The sequence below is a fragment of the Oncorhynchus mykiss genome, chromosome 21 (genome assembly GCF_013265735.2).
Source record: "Oncorhynchus mykiss isolate Arlee chromosome 21, USDA_OmykA_1.1, whole genome shotgun sequence".
NCBI lineage: Eukaryota > Metazoa > Chordata > Actinopteri > Salmoniformes > Salmonidae > Oncorhynchus > Oncorhynchus mykiss.
Window position 1 is genome coordinate 55,152,950 of NC_048585.1, and position 19,148 is coordinate 55,172,097.

Consider the following 19,148-nt stretch of genomic DNA (forward strand, 5'->3'; position numbering starts at 1 on the left):
TGACATCTCTGTCCTTTTCCCTCTTTGTTCTGACATCTCTGTCCTTTTCCCTCTTTGTTATGACATCTCTGTCCTTTTCCCTCTTTGTTATGACATCTCTGTCCTTTTCCCTCTTTGTTCTGACATCTCTGTCCTTTTCCCTCTTTGTTCTGACATCTCTGTCCTTTTCCCTCTTTGTTCTGACATCTCTGTCCTTTTCCCTCTTTGTTATGACATCTCTGTCCTTTTCCCTCTTTGTTATGACATCTCTGTCCTTTTCCCTCTTTGTTATGACATCTCTGTCCTTTCCCTCTTTGTTATGACATCTCTGTCCTTTTCCCTCTTTGTTATGACATCTCTGTCCTTTTCCCTCTTTGTTATGACATCTCTGTCCTTTTCCCTCTTTGTTATGACATCTCTGTCCCTTTCCCTCTTTGTTCTGACATCTCTGTCCTTTTCCCTCTTTGTTATGACATCTCTGTCCCTTTCCCTCTTTGTTATGACATCTCTGTCCTTTCCCTCTTTGTTATGACATCTCTGTCCTTTCCCTCTTTGTTCTGACATCTCTGTCCTTTCCCTCTTTGTTCTGACATCTCTGTCCTTTCCCTCTTTGTTATGACATCTCTGTCCCTTTCCCTCTTTGTTATGACATCTCTGTCCTTTCCCTCTTTGTTCTGACATCTCTGTCCTTTTCCCTCTTTGTTATGACATCTCTGTCCTTTCCCTCTTTGTTATGACATCTCTGTCCTTTTCCCTCTTTGTTATGACATCTCTGTCCTTTTCCCTCTTTGTTATGACATCTCTGTCCTTTTCCCTCTTTGTTATGACATCTCTGTCCTTTTCCCTCTTTGTTATGACCTCTCTGTCCTTTCCCTCTTTGTTCTGACATCTCTGTCCCTTTCCCTCTTTGTTATGACATCTCTGTCCTTTTCCCTCTTTGTTATGACATCTCTGTCCTTTTCCCTCTTTGTTATGACATCTCTGTCCTTTTCCCTCTTTGTTCTGACATCTCTGTCCTTTCCCTCTTTGTTATGACATCTCTGTCCTTTTCCCTCTTTGTTATGACATCTCTGTCCTTTCCCTCTTTGTTATGACATCTCTGTCCTTTCCCCTCTTTGTTCTGACATCTCTGTCCCTTTCCCTCTTTGTTATGACATCTCTGTCCTTTCCCTCTTTGTTATGACATCTCTGTCCTTTCCCTCTTTGTTATGACATCTCTGTCCTTTTCCCTCTTTGTTATGACATCTCTGTCCTTTTCCCTCTTTGTTATGACATCTCTGTCCTTTTCCCTCTTTGTTATGACATCTCTGTCCTTTTCCCTCTTTGTTATGACATCTCTGTCCTTTCCCTCTTTGTTATGACATCTCTGTCCCTTTCCCTCTTTGTTATAACATCTCTGTCCTTTTCCCTCTTTGTTATGACATCTCTGTCCCTTTCCCTCTTTGTTATGACATCTCTGTCCCTTTCCCTCTTTGTTCTGACATCTCTGTCCTTTTCCCTCTTTGTTATGACATCTCTGTCCCTTTCCCTCTTTGTTATGACATCTCTGTCCTTTCCCTCTTTGTTATGACATCTCTGTCCTTTCCCTCTTTGTTCTGACATCTCTGTCCCTTTCCCTCTTTGTTATGACATCTCTGTCCTTTCCCTCTTTGTTCTGACATCTCTGTCCTTTCCCTCTTTGTTATGACATCTCTGTCCTTTTCCCTCTTTGTTCTGACATCTCTGTCCTTTTCCCTCTTTGTTATGACATCTCTGTCCTTTTCCCTCTTTGTTCTGACATCTCTGTCCTTTTCCCTCTTTGTTATGACATCTCTGTCCTTTTCCCTCTTTGTTATGACATCTCTGTCCTTTTCCCTCTTTGTTATGACATCTCTGTCCTTTTCCCTCTTTGTTATGACATCTCTGTCCCTTTCCCTCTTTGTTATGACATCTCTGTCCTTTTCCCTCTTTGTTATGACATCTCTGTCCTTTTCCCTCTTTGTTCTGACATCTCTGTCCTTTTCCCTCTTTGTTCTGACATCTCTGTCCTTTTCCCTCTTTGTTATGACATCTCTGTCCTTTTCCCTCTTTGTTATGACATCTCTGTCCTTTTCCCTCTTTGTTATGACATCTCTGTCCTTTCCCTCTTTGTTATGACATCTCTGTCCTTTTCCCTCTTTGTTATGACATCTCTGTCCTTTTCCCTCTTTGTTATGACATCTCTGTCCCTTTCCCTCTTTGTTCTGACATCTCTGTCCTTTTCCCTCTTTGTTATGACATCTCTGTCCCTTTCCCTCTTTGTTATGACATCTCTGTCCTTTCCCTCTTTGTTATGACATCTCTGTCCTTTCCCTCTTTGTTCTGACATCTCTGTCCCTTTCCCTCTTTGTTATGACATCTCTGTCCTTTCCCTCTTTGTTCTGACATCTCTGTCCTTTCCCTCTTTGTTATGACATCTCTGTCCCTTTCCCTCTTTGTTATGACATCTCTGTCCTTTCCCTCTTTGTTCTGACATCTCTGTCCTTTTCCCTCTTTGTTATGACATCTCTGTCCTTTCCCTCTTTGTTATGACATCTCTGTCCTTTTCCCTCTTTGTTATGACATCTCTGTCCTTTTCCCTCTTTGTTATGACATCTCTGTCCTTTTCCCTCTTTGTTATGACATCTCTGTCCTTTTCCCTCTTTGTTATGACCTCTCTGTCCTTTCCCTCTTTGTTCTGACATCTCTGTCCCTTTCCCTCTTTGTTATGACATCTCTGTCCTTTTCCCTCTTTGTTATGACATCTCTGTCCTTTTCCCTCTTTGTTATGACATCTCTGTCCTTTTCCCTCTTTGTTCTGACATCTCTGTCCTTTCCCTCTTTGTTATGACATCTCTGTCCTTTTCCCTCTTTGTTATGACATCTCTGTCCTTTTCCCTCTTTGTTCTGACATCTCTGTCCTTTTCCCTCTTTGTTCTGACATCTCTGTCCCTTTCCCTCTTTGTTATGACATCTCTGTCCTTTCCCTCTTTGTTATGACATCTCTGTCCTTTCCCCTCTTTGTTCTGACATCTCTGTCCCTTTCCCTCTTTGTTATGACATCTCTGTCCTTTCCCTCTTTGTTATGACATCTCTGTCCTTTCCCTCTTTGTTATGACATCTCTGTCCTTTTCCCTCTTTGTTATGACATCTCTGTCCTTTTCCCTCTTTGTTATGACATCTCTGTCCTTTTCCCTCTTTGTTATGACATCTCTGTCCTTTTCCCTCTTTGTTCTGACATCTCTGTCCTTTCCCTCTTTGTTATGACATCTCTGTCCTTTTCCCTCTTTGTTATGACATCTCTGTCCTTTCCCTCTTTGTTATGACATCTCTGTCCTTTCCCCTCTTTGTTCTGACATCTCTGTCCCTTTCCCTCTTTGTTATGACATCTCTGTCCTTTCCCTCTTTGTTATGACATCTCTGTCCTTTCCCTCTTTGTTATGACATCTCTGTCCTTTTCCCTCTTTGTTATGACATCTCTGTCCTTTTCCCTCTTTGTTATGACATCTCTGTCCTTTTCCCTCTTTGTTATGACATCTCTGTCCTTTTCCCTCTTTGTTATGACATCTCTGTCCTTTCCCTCTTTGTTATGACATCTCTGTCCCTTTCCCTCTTTGTTATGACATCTCTGTCCTTTTCCCTCTTTGTTATGACATCTCTGTCCTTTTCCCTCTTTGTTATGACATCTCTGTCCCTTTCCCTCTTTGTTCTGACATCTCTGTCCTTTTCCCTCTTTGTTATGACATCTCTGTCCCTTTCCCTCTTTGTTATGACATCTCTGTCCTTTCCCTCTTTGTTATGACATCTCTGTCCTTTCCCTCTTTGTTCTGACATCTCTGTCCCTTTCCCTCTTTGTTATGACATCTCTGTCCTTTCCCTCTTTGTTCTGACATCTCTGTCCTTTCCCTCTTTGTTATGACATCTCTGTCCTTTTCCCTCTTTGTTCTGACATCTCTGTCCTTTTCCCTCTTTGTTATGACATCTCTGTCCTTTTCCCTCTTTGTTCTGACATCTCTGTCCTTTTCCCTCTTTGTTCTGACATCTCTGTCCTTTTCCCTCTTTGTTATGACATCTCTGTCCTTTTCCCTCTTTGTTATGACATCTCTGTCCTTTTCCCTCTTTGTTATGACATCTCTGTCCCTTTCCCTCTTTGTTATGACATCTCTGTCCTTTTCCCTCTTTGTTATGACATCTCTGTCCTTTTCCCTCTTTGTTCTGACATCTCTGTCCTTTTCCCTCTTTGTTCTGACATCTCTGTCCTTTTCCCTCTTTGTTATGACATCTCTGTCCTTTTCCCTCTTTGTTATGACATCTCTGTCCTTTTCCCTCTTCGTTATGACATCTCTGTCCTTTCCCTCTTTGTTATGACATCTCTGTCCTTTTCCCTCTTTGTTCTGACATCTCTGTCCTTTTCCCTCTTTGTTATGACATCTCTGTCCCTTTCCCTCTTTGTTCTGACATCTCTGTCCTTTTCCCTCTTTGTTATGACATCTCTGTCCCTTTCCCTCTTTGTTATGACATCTCTGTCCCTTTCCCTCTTTGTTATGACATCTCTGTCCTTTCCCTCTTTGTTCTGACATCTCTGTCCTTTCCCTCTTTGTTATGACATCTCTGTCCCTTTCCCTCTTTGTTATGACATCTCTGTCCTTTCCCTCTTTGTTATGACATCTCTGTCCTTTCCCTCTTTGTTATGACATCTCTGTCCCTTTCCCTCTTTGTTATGACATCTCTGTCCTTTTCCCTCTTTGTTCTGACATCTCTGTCCTTTTCCCTCTTTGTTATGACATCTCTGTCCTTTTCCCTCTTTGTTATGACATCTCTGTCCTTTTCCCTCTTTGTTATGACATCTCTGTCCTTTTCCCTCTTTGTTATGACATCTCTGTCCTTTCCCTCTTTGTTATGACATCTCTGTCCTTTTCCCTCTTTGTTATGACATCTCTGTCCTTTTCCCTCTTTGTTCTGACATCTCTGTCCTTTTCCCTCTTTGTTCTGACATCTCTGTCCCTTTCCCTCTTTGTTATGACATCTCTGTCCTTTCCCTCTTTGTTATGACATCTCTGTCCTTTCCCCTCTTTGTTCTGACATCTCTGTCCCTTTCCCTCTTTGTTATGACATCTCTGTCCTTTCCCTCTTTGTTATGACATCTCTGTCCTTTCCCTCTTTGTTCTGACATCTCTGTCCTTTTCCCTCTTTGTTATGACATCTCTGTCCTTTTCCCTCTTTGTTATGACATCTCTGTCCTTTTCCCTCTTTGTTATGACATCTCTGTCCTTTCCCTCTTTGTTATGACATCTCTGTCCCTTTCCCTCTTTGTTATGACATCTCTGTCCTTTTCCCTCTTTGTTATGACATCTCTGTCCTTTTCCCTCTTTGTTCTGACATCTCTGTCCTTTTCCCTCTTTGTTATGACATCTCTGTCCTTTTCCCTCTTTGTTATGACATCTCTGTCCTTTTCCCTCTTTGTTATGACATCTCTGTCCTTTTCCCTCTTTGTTCTGACATCTCTGTCCTTTTCCCTCTTTGTTATGACATCTCTGTCCCTTTCCCTCTTTGTTATGACATCTCTGTCCTTTTCCCTCTTTGTTATGACATCTCTGTCCTTTTCCCTCTTTGTTATGACATCTCTGTCCTTTTCCCTCTTTGTTATGACATCTCTGTCCCTTTCCCTCTTTGTTCTGACATCTCTGTCCTTTTCCCTCTTTGTTACGACATCTCTGTCCTTTTCCCTCTTTGTTATGACATCTCTGTCCTTTCCCTCTTTGTTATGACCTCTCTGTCCTTTCCCTCTTTGTTATGACATCTCTGTCCTTTTCCCTCTTTGTTATGACATCTCTGTCCTTTTCCCTCTTTGTTATGACATCTCTGTCCTTTTCCCTCTTTGTTATGACATCTCTGTCCCTTTCCCTCTTTGTTATGACATCTCTGTCCTTTCCCTCTTTGTTATGACCTCTCTGTCCTTTCCCTCTTTGTTATGACATCTCTGTCCTTTTCCCTCTTTGTTATGACATCTCTGTCCTTTTCCCTCTTTGTTATGACATCTCTGTCCTTTCCCTCTTTGTTATGACATCTCTGTCCTTTTCCCTCTTTGTTCTGACATCTCTGTCCTTTTCCCTCTTTGTTATGACATCTCTGTCCTTTTCCCTCTTTGTTCTGACATCTCTGTCCTTTTCCCTCTTTGTTATGACATCTCTGTCCTTTTCCCTCTTTGTTATGACATCTCTGTCCTTTCCCTCTTTGTTATGACATCTCTGTCCTTTTCCCTCTTTGTTATGACATCTCTGTCCTTTTCCCTCTTTGTTATGACATATCTGTCCTTTTCCCTCTTTGTTATGACATCTCTGTCCCTTTCCCTCTTTGTTCTGACATCTCTGTCCTTTTCCCTCTTTGTTATGACATCTCTGTCCCTTTCCCTCTTTGTTATGACATCTCTGTCCTTTCCCTCTTTGTTATGACATCTCTGTCCTTTCCCTCTTTGTTCTGACATCTCTGTCCCTTTCCCTCTTTGTTATGACATCTCTGTCCTTTCCCTCTTTGTTCTGACATCTCTGTCCTTTCCCTCTTTGTTATGACATCTCTGTCCCTTTCCCTCTTTGTTATGACATCTCTGTCCTTTCCCTCTTTGTTCTGACATCTCTGTCCTTTTCCCTCTTTGTTATGACATCTCTGTCCTTTCCCTCTTTGTTATGACATCTCTGTCCTTTTCCCTCTTTGTTATGACATCTCTGTCCTTTTCCCTCTTTGTTATGACATCTCTGTCCTTTTCCCTCTTTGTTATGACATCTCTGTCCTTTTCCCTCTTTGTTATGACCTCTCTGTCCTTTCCCTCTTTGTTCTGACATCTCTGTCCCTTTCCCTCTTTGTTATGACATCTCTGTCCTTTCCCTCTTTGTTATGACATCTCTGTCCTTTCCCTCTTTGTTCTGACATCTCTGTCCCTTTCCCTCTTTGTTCTGACATCTCTGTCCTTTCCCTCTTTGTTCTGACATCTCTGTCCTTTCCCTCTTTGTTATGACATCTCTGTCCCTTTCCCTCTTTGTTATGACATCTCTGTCCTTTCCCTCTTTGTTCTGACATCTCTGTCCTTTTCCCTCTTTGTTATGACATCTCTGTCCTTTCCCTCTTTGTTATGACATCTCTGTCCTTTTCCCTCTTTGTTATGACATCTCTGTCCTTTTCCCTCTTTGTTATGACATCTCTGTCCTTTTCCCTCTTTGTTATGACATCTCTGTCCTTTTCCCTCTTTGTTATGACCTCTCTGTCCTTTCCCTCTTTGTTCTGACATCTCTGTCCCTTTCCCTCTTTGTTATGACATCTCTGTCCTTTTCCCTCTTTGTTATGACATCTCTGTCCTTTTCCCTCTTTGTTCTGACATCTCTGTCCTTTTCCCTCTTTGTTATGACATCTCTGTCCTTTTCCCTCTTTGTTATGACATCTCTGTCCTTTTCCCTCTTTGTTATGACATCTCTGTCCTTTCCCTCTTTGTTATGACATCTCTGTCCCTTTCCCTCTTTGTTATGACATCTCTGTCCTTTTCCCTCTTTGTTCTGACATCTCTGTCCTTTTCCCTCTTTGTTATGACATCTCTGTCCTTTTCCCTCTTTGTTATGACATCTCTGTCCTTTTCCCTCTTTGTTATGACATCTCTGTCCTTTTCCCTCTTTGTTCTGACATCTCTGTCCTTTCCCTCTTTGTTATGACATCTCTGTCCTTTTCCCTCTTTGTTATGACATCTCTGTCCTTTTCCCTCTTTGTTCTGACATCTCTGTCCTTTTCCCTCTTTGTTCTGACATCTCTGTCCCTTTCCCTCTTTGTTATGACATCTCTGTCCTTTCCCTCTTTGTTATGACATCTCTGTCCTTTCCCCTCTTTGTTCTGACATCTCTGTCCCTTTCCCTCTTTGTTATGACATCTCTGTCCTTTCCCTCTTTGTTATGACATCTCTGTCCTTTCCCTCTTTGTTATGACATCTCTGTCCTTTTCCCTCTTTGTTATGACATCTCTGTCCTTTTCCCTCTTTGTTATGACATCTCTGTCCTTTTCCCTCTTTGTTATGACATCTCTGTCCTTTTCCCTCTTTGTTATGACATCTCTGTCCTTTCCCTCTTTGTTATGACATCTCTGTCCCTTTCCCTCTTTGTTATGACATCTCTGTCCTTTCCCCTCTTTGTTATGACATCTCTGTCCTTTTCCCTCTTTGTTATGACATCTCTGTCCTTTTCCCTCTTTGTTATGACATCTCTGTCCCTTTCCCTCTTTGTTATGACATCTCTGTCCTTTTCCCTCTTTGTTCTGACATCTCTGTCCTTTTCCCTCTTTGTTATGACATCTCTGTCCTTTCCCTCTTTGTTATGACATCTCTGTCCTTTCCCTCTTTGTTATGACATCTCTGTCCCTTTCCCTCTTTGTTATGACATCTCTGTCCTTTCCCTCTTTGTTCTGACATCTCTGTCCTTTCCCTCTTTGTTATGACATCTCTGTCCTTTTCCCTCTTTGTTATGACATCTCTGTCCTTTTCCCTCTTTGTTATGACATCTCTGTCCTTTTCCCTCTTTGTTCTGACATCTCTGTCCTTTTCCCTCTTTGTTATGACATCTCTGTCCTTTCCCTCTTTGTTATGACATCTCTGTCCTTTTCCCTCTTTGTTATGACATCTCTGTCCTTTCCCTCTTTGTTATGACATCTCTGTCCCTTTCCCTCTTTGTTATGACATCTCTGTCCTTTTCCCTCTTTGTTCTGACATCTCTGTCCTTTCCCTCTTTGTTATGACATCTCTGTCCTTTTCCCTCTTTGTTATGACATCTCTGTCCTTTTCCCTCTTTGTTCTGACATCTCTGTCCTTTCCCTCTTTGTTATGACATCTCTGTCCTTTTCCCTCTTTGTTATGACATCTCTGTCCTTTCCCTCTTTGTTATGACATCTCTGTCCTTTCCCTCTTTGTTATGACATCTCTGTCCTTTTCCCTCTTTGTTATGACATCTCTGTCCTTTTCCCTCTTTGTTATGACATCTCTGTCCTTTTCCCTCTTTGTTATGACATCTCTGTCCTTTTCCCTCTTTGTTATGACATCTCTGTCCTTTTCCCTCTTTGTTATGACATCTCTGTCCTTTTCCCTCTTTGTTCTGACATCTCTGTCCTTTTCCCTCTTTGTTCTCGTGTCTGGTTTAGGTTTGAGCAGGGATTCTGTACAAGCCCTCACTACAATGAAAACCTCCCAAAACATTGGAACGGGTCCTTATCGAACGGGTCCTTATCGAACGGGTCCTTATCGAACGGGTCCTTATTGAACGGGTCCTTATTGAACAAGTCCTTATTGAACAGGTCCTTAATGAACGGGTCCTTATTGAACGGGTCCTTATCGAACGGGTCCTTATTGAACGGGTCCTTAATGAACGGGTCCTTATTGAACGGGTCCTTAATGAACGGGTCCTTATTGAACAGGTCCTTAATGAACGGGTCCTTATTGAACAGGTCCTTAATGAACAGGTCCTTAATGAACGGGTCCTTATTGAACAAGTCCTTATTGAACAGGTCCTTATTGAACGGGTCCTTATCGAACGGGTCCTTATTGACACTGCATATGAAGATTCAGGAGCAAATATTTCCACCAGATCCTGACGACAAACAAAATAATTTCTGTTGAGGTTTGGAGAAAGGTCCATTTTGTTTTTTATAACAGAAACACAGTGTGAAAGTACATATTGACTCATTGATTTCCACATAGCCTGAAGGGAGGAACAGTGAGTGTCACTTACAGTAAAACTATATCTGCAGTAACATACTATCCAATAAAGACTTCCCGATCACATCAGTTTCCTTTGCCACAGGATGAATGTAGTTGCTTACGCAAATCAACACGTGGCTCCAATGTCCTTATTGTGTGTTTTAGGTTACTACCATCGGCCCAAACCTGCCTGACATTATACCAAACGTGTCTAATGTTATTAGGCTGTTAAGGAAAACTACAGTAGGCCTAAGGCGACTGAAGAGTTCACAAAGCTTATTGCAGATGCGTTTAAAAGCTTTTACAAGTGTGCATGGTATGAACTCATTTTTCACTTTGCACATTACTTTTGGGCATTATGAAAATATCACCCTAAAAAAAAATGGCTGAAGAGAGAACATTGGAGTCACAAGACCTTGTAAGTAAAAACCCTTAGGCCTCATTGTTCCTCTCTCTTCAGTATGAACTTTTCAGACAACCTGTGGCAGCAGCACTGCATCCTAGCAGATTCTTATCAATGATGTGATATTCCTTCTCCTGTTTGGAGTTGCTGAGTCATTTGACTAATTACATTTTCATTGAATGGAAGCGCACACACGACAGGTCGCTTGTTCGAATCCGTCAGCCGACTAAGTGAAGAATCTGTCAATGTGCCGTTGAACAAGGCACTTAACCCTAATTGTTCCTGTCAGTTGCTCTGGGTAAGAGCGTCTGCTAAATGACTACTGTTAAAATCAACTTGCATTATCTCACTGTGACTAAGACATTCTTCTAGATATCTGTTCCCTATTATAGTGCACTACTTTTGACCAGGGTCCATTAAAAGTAGTGCACTATATTATACGGAAATAGCTGGCCTTTTGGGACGCAAGCCAGGGTGTTTGGGTCTAAACTGGGGGGAGTTGTCAATCAGTTTATATAGAACGTGCTATGTACGGCAGTCTTTTAGAAAGAGAAAAAAAAAGTGAACATCTTCAAGGGGGAGAGTTCAGTCTGTCCCTGAAGGGGGAAAACACATGATGTGATCTCTACCAGAAAATGTGATCTTTACTGAAAACGCATCATGTGAATGGCTGATGTTATCATCATTTGCTTATCACTAGTTTTGGTGGCCTGTTCCAGGGTCTTAGTTTAGAAGATTGGACATCTTCTATGGACTATAGAAAACACTCAAATATTACAGTCTTGCCATTTGCTGGTGTAATATGGACATGCCAGGAAACCTGTTGATGTGGCTATAACCTCATTCTACTATTGAGAAATCCTTCACTTAAGTTCCTTCCGGCTCACACAAGCCAAGGCTACTTACTTTACTACAAGTAGAGGGTTGACACTATTATGGCAAAATACAAAAAGTTATTGTTTAGCAAATAACTAATTTGGGATAATTCATAGTCTTTATAAAGGATTCAACATATTCCCGTTTTCGTAATATAATGAATAATACATATTTTCAGAACTCATGATCATTTCCACCGTTTAAACAAAACAAGTCAGATGGTGCCGCGGCCCCAAGGCAAAGACAGAACTGTAAAAGATACTGGTAGAGCCTGCACAGAGCCAGGGAGAGCAGACGACACTCATATACTTTTTATTAGACTGTTTCCCTCATCTGAAATGGGAATACAATCTGCCATGGACAACTCCACTGGGGTGATTATAACACAGTTGTTGGCATAGGTATAAGGTCTAGGACTTGGTAAAAATAGAGAAATTAAAGATATATATATATATATATATATATATATTTTCATGTTTTGTTAATAATGTAATTATAGTTTCCAATGCTGATAAGAATCTACTTTTGTACATTTATGGTCCATTTATGGACTCATTCCAAATGCTTGTAAAATATATTTGACATAGATTTATGTCTAATCAAGAGTTTGATTTCTTATGAGGTTTTATATTGACTAACAAGCAATAAAACCCTCATTAATCCCATAATGAAGGCAATAAATTCTCACATTGTGACCGATACACATGGACAGGTATGTCTGGTTTCACATTAACAGTGACCGATACACATGGACAACTATCTCTGGTTTCACATTAACAGTGACCGATACACATGGACAGGTATGTCTGGTTTCACATTAACAGTGACCGATACACATGGACAGGTATGTCTGGTTTCACATTAACAGTGACCGATACACATGGACAGGTATGTCTGGTTTCACATTAACAGTGACCGATACACATGGACAGGTATGTCTGGTTTCACATTAACAGTGACCGATACACATGGACAGGTATGTCTGGTTTCACATTAACAGTGACCGATACACATGGACAGGTATGTCTGGTTTCACATTAACAGTGACCGATACACATGGACAACTATCTCTGGTTTCACATTAACAGTGACCGATACACATGGACAGGTATGTCTGGTTTCACATTAACAGTGACCGATACACATGGACAACTATCTCTGGTTTCACATTAACAGTGACCGATACACATGGACAGGTATGTCTGTTTTCACATTGTGACCGATACACATGGACAGGTATGTCTGTTTTCACATTGTGACCGATACACATGGACAGGTATGTCTGGTTTCACATTGTGACCGATACACATGGACAGGTATGTCTGGTTTCACATTGTGACCGATACACATGGACAGGTATGTCTGGTTTCACATTGTGACCGATACACATGGACAGGTATGTCTGGTTTCACATTAACAGTGACCGATACACATGGACAGGTATGTCTGGTTTCACATTAACAGTACGTTTGTAACCATGTCAAGTAACTTCATTTTGTAAGCCTTAAAATGTCATGATTGTATAGATCATATATCGTGTAACTGAATCGGACCCCTTAAGATTTGTCAAGTGACAGAAATGCCAATATTTACGGCCCAAGGCAGATTTTCTTGCTTTACCTCTTTATCACAGCTTGTAAAAAAAAAGAGAAGAAGAAATGAGCTCATCGTGTTTGTAACATACACAGTCCGAATTCACTTAGCACTATATGTACAACTTATCACCCCGTCATTGTGACACCATCACAGAAACGCTCTGCTCCAGGCTTTCGGAACACTCACAGTCATGTGATGGGGATCTTTGAGTGGAGGGTGAGAGATATAAATGGGGAGGGGGGGGGGGGGGGGGGGGGGGGGTCGGGCCTTTTAAAGCCCCAGCCTCTCCGCCTGGACTCCATGTCACCTCCAGGTCCCCTTCCATTTGATTTGTAAAGCTGACTGGCCCGTGCCCCTCCTAGGCATCCCGGTACAGGCAGACGTAGCCACCCTGTCTCTCCGTCCTTCATGCCTTGAACTCCCTCACACCCACACACTAGCCATGCAAAGTGATGTGTGACTCTCGTCTTGTGAGGCGCTGTGGCTTTGATTCATAAAGAGAACCGGATAATATCTGAGTTGGATCTGACAGATGCAGAGGCTTGAAGAGGTTTGTTTATATGGGGGTGAAGGAGAGAAGCACATGCTAGGTTACAGGGTAAATATGGTTCTCCTTCCTGTTTTTGTCTGCCTGTCAGTCTGGCTGTCTGGCACCTACACTTTCTGTTCTTTTTGTGTCCATCTGAAAGTCTCTGTCTGAGTCTGAAACCTCTCTCTCTCTCTCTCTTTCTCTGTCTGTGTGTCTGTCTGTCTGATTCTCTATCTGACTGTCTGTCCAGCTATTTTAAGTTTCATCACAACAGATTCCACACAAATCCCTGCTGAAGAACCTGTAGTTTCACTACTTGTTTGATCGTCTGGCTTTTTTCCTCATTTGCTTTCACAAAGCTCAAACCAAAAATAAAAGATCAAATAACCTCTCATAATGATTCATTACGACGCTGAACTCAAAACCATGAAAATTTGTTTCTCAGAGTTCAAAACACACTATAATTTCCCGTCATTCATTTGACTATTTCAGCTAGATGCTCCAAAGAAAAAGCCTATCCAGACGTGTCTATCCTAGTGACGAATATATAAAGATAATAAAATGGAAGACGAGCTGCCAAATCCATCGTACAGTAGTTAATCACGTGACTCAACCCATCTTGTGGCAAATTCATAACATGACAAAGTCAGGTCTGGTTGGGAACAAGGAGGTTGGCGAATGATGACCAATCTGTCTATTGGCAGTAGACACTCAGGCAGTCAAGTGAGAGGATTTATAGATGGAGCACTCGTGGCATAGTCATGATTGCTTGAATTGGCGGCTTACCTTCCCTTTATTGAGCTCTAGAGAGCGTTCCTGTCCATTTAAAATAATTGTTTCATACCTTACGAGAGAGAGGGGCGAGAAAAGACAGGGAAAGACTGAGTAGATGGAGAAATTCTGCTAAATGATTGACGTCGCTTGATTAGAACCAAACGTGGTGCTTTAGCCTTTATTTGGAATGTTTTACCACATTGTTTTGATTGTGAGGTCACACATGAATTTTCCAAAGTACTCGGAATCATGATGCGGATGCCAAAAAGCAACAGTCGGAGACATCAGGATTCCAAGGGGGGCCCTAAAAGGAAACGTTAAATCACGTAGGAAAGTATCCATAAAAAATATGTTATGAGTTTTACAACAGCGAGTGGTTAGAGGTCAACTTCAGTTGTTAAACAAAAGAATATAACATATTGACAAGCATCGACAGCAGTAGCTTGATTCTCTCTCTTTTTTTCCCTCCCTCTTCTGAAATAAACGTGCATTTGTGTTGTCTTTTTTTTACTGTGTTCAGCTGTAAAACATTTTGAGAAACTTTATTCTTCCTGTATTCAATGCTGGGACTAGCTAGAGGTCTTTGGCTGACTATTAAAATGATGAAAGAATGGAAAATCGGATTGGGGAGGATGTGATCCTCCTCCCTCTCTGTGTCTTCATAGTGTGGGCGTCAAGCCAGTCACACTCTGATGCAACCCCCCCTCTCACTATTTCCCTCACACTCTCACTCTCTGACTTCCTCATCTTTCTTACTCTCCCTTTCTCTTTTGCTCTCTCCCTCTCTCTCTGACTCCCCTCTCTCCTCTGACTCCCCTCTTTCTCACTCACTCACTCACTCACTCACTCACTCACTCACTCACTCACTCACTCACTCACTCACTCACTCTCTCTCTTTACTTCTCTCCCTGACCTCCCCCTCTCTTTCTCTCTTCCTCTCTTTTCCCCTCTCTCTCTGGCAGACCTGCAAAGGGTCAATAAAAATGAGTTAAGCTGAAGGATATGAAACGTGAGGATTTATATGGTATGCACTGGGAAAGGTAGCATCTGGTGCACCAGTACGTAGAAGATGTGGGCATATGGATTCTGACAGAGTTATTTAGTCAGTTATTTTGTTTTTCCTCTAGGATTTTGCCTGTGCTTAGCTCCATTTATCCTGAAAAACTTGACGATTATAAGCATACCCATAACATGATGCAGCCACCACTATGCTTGAAAATATAGTCAGACTCGAGTCACAAATATGATGACTTGCACTTCAACTTTGACTTTAACACCGATGACTCGTGACTTGACTTGGACTTGAGCCTTATGACTCGACCTGACTTGATACCCTCCCCAAACCCAAATATTAAAAATGATGCTATTAAAAAAAGTGTGCAACTCTTCATTTCACGGAATACAGTTTAAATCAGACAGCAGCCAATCAAATTGTGCCAGGTGAGAAAGAGTTGTGCGTGGCAGTGCAGAGGAAGGTTGGTGGGTGAATTCAGATGGAGCCCTTGGAAAGACGATACCCAAAATTATTATTTTCGGATATAAAGACGACGCTGTATCAACAAAAAACAGATGGCAACTTGCAAAACATGCGGGAAGAAAATGACAGACGGAGTCGCAACAATTTACAACTTTGTTTGACATTTGAAGCTGCATAAAGAACTGTAAGTCGTGGCTAATATAGCCGACAGCTATATATTTTATTACTTTACTGGTGTAGCATGTAGGCTAACGTAACGTTAAATCAATGAGCCTCCACACAGTTAGTCAGTCAGTGCAGGAATGTGATCATTGCACCCAAGATTGAGCTACAACTGGCTAGGCAGTTGGTAGCCTAAATCCTGCCTGATGTTACTGCTGTTCCTAAAAACATTGACATACGTTAGCCTACTGTAACCACACAGAGAGAGTGTGTGTGTGTTAAGGTTGGGCGATTTTGTATAAGCCTACACCGCCCGATTGCGCCCCATAGCGATCCTCGATAGTCGATCACTATTGGGGGGGTGTGTCTTTCTCATGGCTACCCATATATTTCCATGGAAATATAACGTTTATTTAGAAAGTAGAAAGTAAAGTAGAAAGTAATAAATATATAGATATTTTTTAAAAGCATTCATGATTTGCGTAAATGTGGGGCGGCAGGGTAGCCTAGTAGTTAGAGTGAGTAACCGGAAGGTTGCAAGCTCAAACCCCCCAGCTGACAAGGTACAAATCTGTTGTTCTGCCCCTGAACTGGCAGTTAACCCACTGTTCCTAGGCCGTCATTGAAAATAAGAATTTGTTCTTAAATGACTTGCCTAGTTAAATAAAGATTTAAAAAATACTATTACTCTTGTTAAAAATATGAAATGGTATTATATTTGGTGAAGAGCACATTATGACCTGTTTAGGACTCGAAACGCAAAGTCTAGAACTTGACTTGATACTTGACGGTCTTGACTTGAGACTTGACTCGGACTTGCCTGTCTTGACTTGGGACTTGTGACTTATAAAACAATGATTTGGTCCCACCTCTGATGTGCTGTATTGGATATGCCCCAAACATAACACACTGTATTCAGGACAAAAAGTACATTTCTTTGCCACATTTAAAAAAAAAGTTGTACTTTAGTGCCTTGTTGCAAACAGGATGCATGTTTCGGAGTATTTTATTCTGTACAGGCTTCCTTCGTTTCACTCTGTCAATTAGGTTAGTATTGTGGAGCAACTACAATTTTGTATTTAACCTTTATTTAACTAGTCAGTTAAGAACAAACCCCCCCAGCCTACTAGGGAACAGTGGGTTAACTGCCTTATGCAGGTGTAGAACAACAGATTTTTACCTTGTGAGCTCGGGGATTCGATCCAGCAACTTTCAGTTACTGGCCCAACGCGCTAACCACTGCAATGTTGTTGATCCATCCTCAGTTCTTTGTAACTGTTTTTTCATCTTATGCCTCATGGTGAAATTCCTGAGCCATTTCCTTCCTCTCCGGCAACTGAGTTAGGAAGGACGCCTGTACCTTTGTAGTGACTGGGTGTATTGATACACGATCCAAACTTCACCATGCTCAAAGGGGATATTCATTGTCTGCTTTGATTTTTTTTTTTTACTCATCTACCAATAGGTGTCTTTCTTTGCGAGGAATTGGTCTTTGTGGTGGAATCTGTGTTTGAAATTCACTGCTCGATTGAAGGACATTACAGATAATTGTATGTCTGGGGTACAAAGATGAGGTAGTCATTAAAAAATTAAACACTATTATTGCATACAGAATAAGTCCTGGGGGCCTGGGAAAATACAGGCTTCCTCACAACATTGTGCAAAATTCTATGCCAAACTATGTTCCAATCGGTGCTGTAATTTATTACCCCGTAAACACGTGGGAATACTATTTCAGCGCTATAAAATAAGCAACAACTCCACTCCACGTCCATCTCGCGATAGTTCCACGATCCCTCCATGCTTGTCTATGGTGAGAGTTTTCCTGGTCTCGCGTGATGTCTGAAGTTTCCCACGCCTATTGTTGTGGTGTCTGCCCTTTTCTCTCACTCTCTCTAGCAACCCTCCGCCTCCCCCTCCTTTCTGGACTCCTCTCCCCCTCTCCAGCGTCCCTGCATCGCCAGTCTGCTTCTGTTGTCTCGGCGGATTGTTGGTCTTGGGGAGAAAAGATATCGCGAGTGTTGGAGTTTTGGTGAGAGTTTGTGGAAGATGGCGCCTGTTGTGACAGGGTAAGTCTGAGATTCAGGGCTGGTGGTTGTACTGGAGTTAAAGTGAATTTAAGTTTTTCAGAGAGAATTGGTTGCTTATGTTCGAGCATAGATTGCCGACCACATTTGGGTATTTATGGCCATTTGTTTTCAGTCGGGGAAAGCATTTTCTTTGTCTAAATGTATTGTGTGTGTGTGTTTTCGTTTGACTATTCCACTGTGCTGACTGTTGCTGCACCACGGTGCGGTGTTGTGGGGTTTGAGCTAGCTAGCATTGAGGTCCTTTTCCAGCACCAGGCAACGACACGAGTACAATCGGTCTGGGTTGGGGAAAAAATAAACGGTTGTGTTTGTCTAATATTTTTAGAGGACATTTATTCAACAATGTATCCCACGATATAAATGAATTCACCTTCTAACCATGTTGCAATTGAATATACTGTTCCGCTGTGCTTGAAACACGTTGTGGCTTTGTCAAGCAAGGCATCGTTTTCTGTCCTACATTGCGTTCAACTCATAAGTCTGTGCTGTTAGCTGGCTAACTAGCTAGCTTTCTGGATATTTCTCTATCGACTGTTGGTAAATACACTTGCAGACGTGTGATTAAGCGATGTTTTGCGGTGCGTAAATGTACTCGAATATAAAGTGTTTATACAACAGTCCCGTGCTTTCCCGTGCCATATCCTCTCCATGCGCGGTGCAGACAAATGTTTATTCTTATTTTTGAGCGCAACTAGGGGCATAACCTAACGCCAATTCTCTAGAAACTACCCGAAAGTCCCAAAAAATCACGTTGTGGAGCTTTAGTTTTTTTTATTTTGTACATATGGAATTGTGTATCTTTCTATATAGGTCCGTAAACGTCAGATAGCCAGCGCAGAGCCACTGAAATGTGAAGCTCAAAGAAAATATGCCTGAAATGTGACGCCCCTGTCCAACGTTGGTTCGCCGCTTTATGAAATAGCGAACGCCATAATAAATTAGATACTGTGATTATTTAACTAGTTTTAAGCTACTTACATTTCTGAAAGGCAAACCTAAAAGAGGCAGCTATCTAATCTGTCTAAATACCCTGTATTTTTGCTGGTGTAGGCGAAGAGGTAAATGTAAACCTCAGACTCGCAATCTTTTTGAATGTTAGTCAGTTTCATGGGCTTTGTCTAATTTCTTTGATTATAGCTATATTTTGCAATTGGGAGATGAAACGTGGGCCATTATTTTATGAAAAAAAAAGATCAATAAAATGGGCTTTATTTAGCCTGTATGTCACCAGACTTTATAATTGACTGGGAAATAGTATTGTCATCATAGCTCGTCTTAAGTCTACTGCTCTATAGCTTAATTTTCCAAGTTTCCAATGCTCTTATGATGCAATAACTAGTATTAATTATTATTAATGTTACTATAATGTATTATAAGGTACTATCAAAATAGCATCTACAGTAGCTATCTGGTCTATGGATATCTCCCATGCCCAAAACAGTCCCATACCCAAAACAGTAATTTAGATGGTTTGCCTGCACATTAGCCAAACACAGGCCTTTTTGTACTGTGGAGTCAGTAATCCCCACAGACAGCTCAGTGGG

General features: G+C 41.5%; 1 protein-coding gene across 3 annotated transcripts in view; it reads left to right on the forward strand.

Moving 5' to 3' along the window:
- The first annotated feature begins 17,426 nt into the window (after positions 1-17,426).
- Positions 17,427-19,148, forward strand: part of LOC110500894 (suppressor of hairless protein homolog) — a 98,285-nt gene continuing 96,563 nt past the window's right edge. Inside the window, exon 1 of one of the 3 annotated variants that reach the window (XM_036958255.1) lies at positions 17,427-17,583. In XM_036958255.1, the coding sequence (XP_036814150.1) occupies positions 17,564-17,583 (20 nt within the window). In that variant the 5' untranslated portion in view covers positions 17,427-17,563. The remainder of the gene's footprint in view (positions 17,584-19,148) is intronic. The other 2 variants (XM_036958256.1, XM_036958257.1) reach the window with 2 other exon arrangements.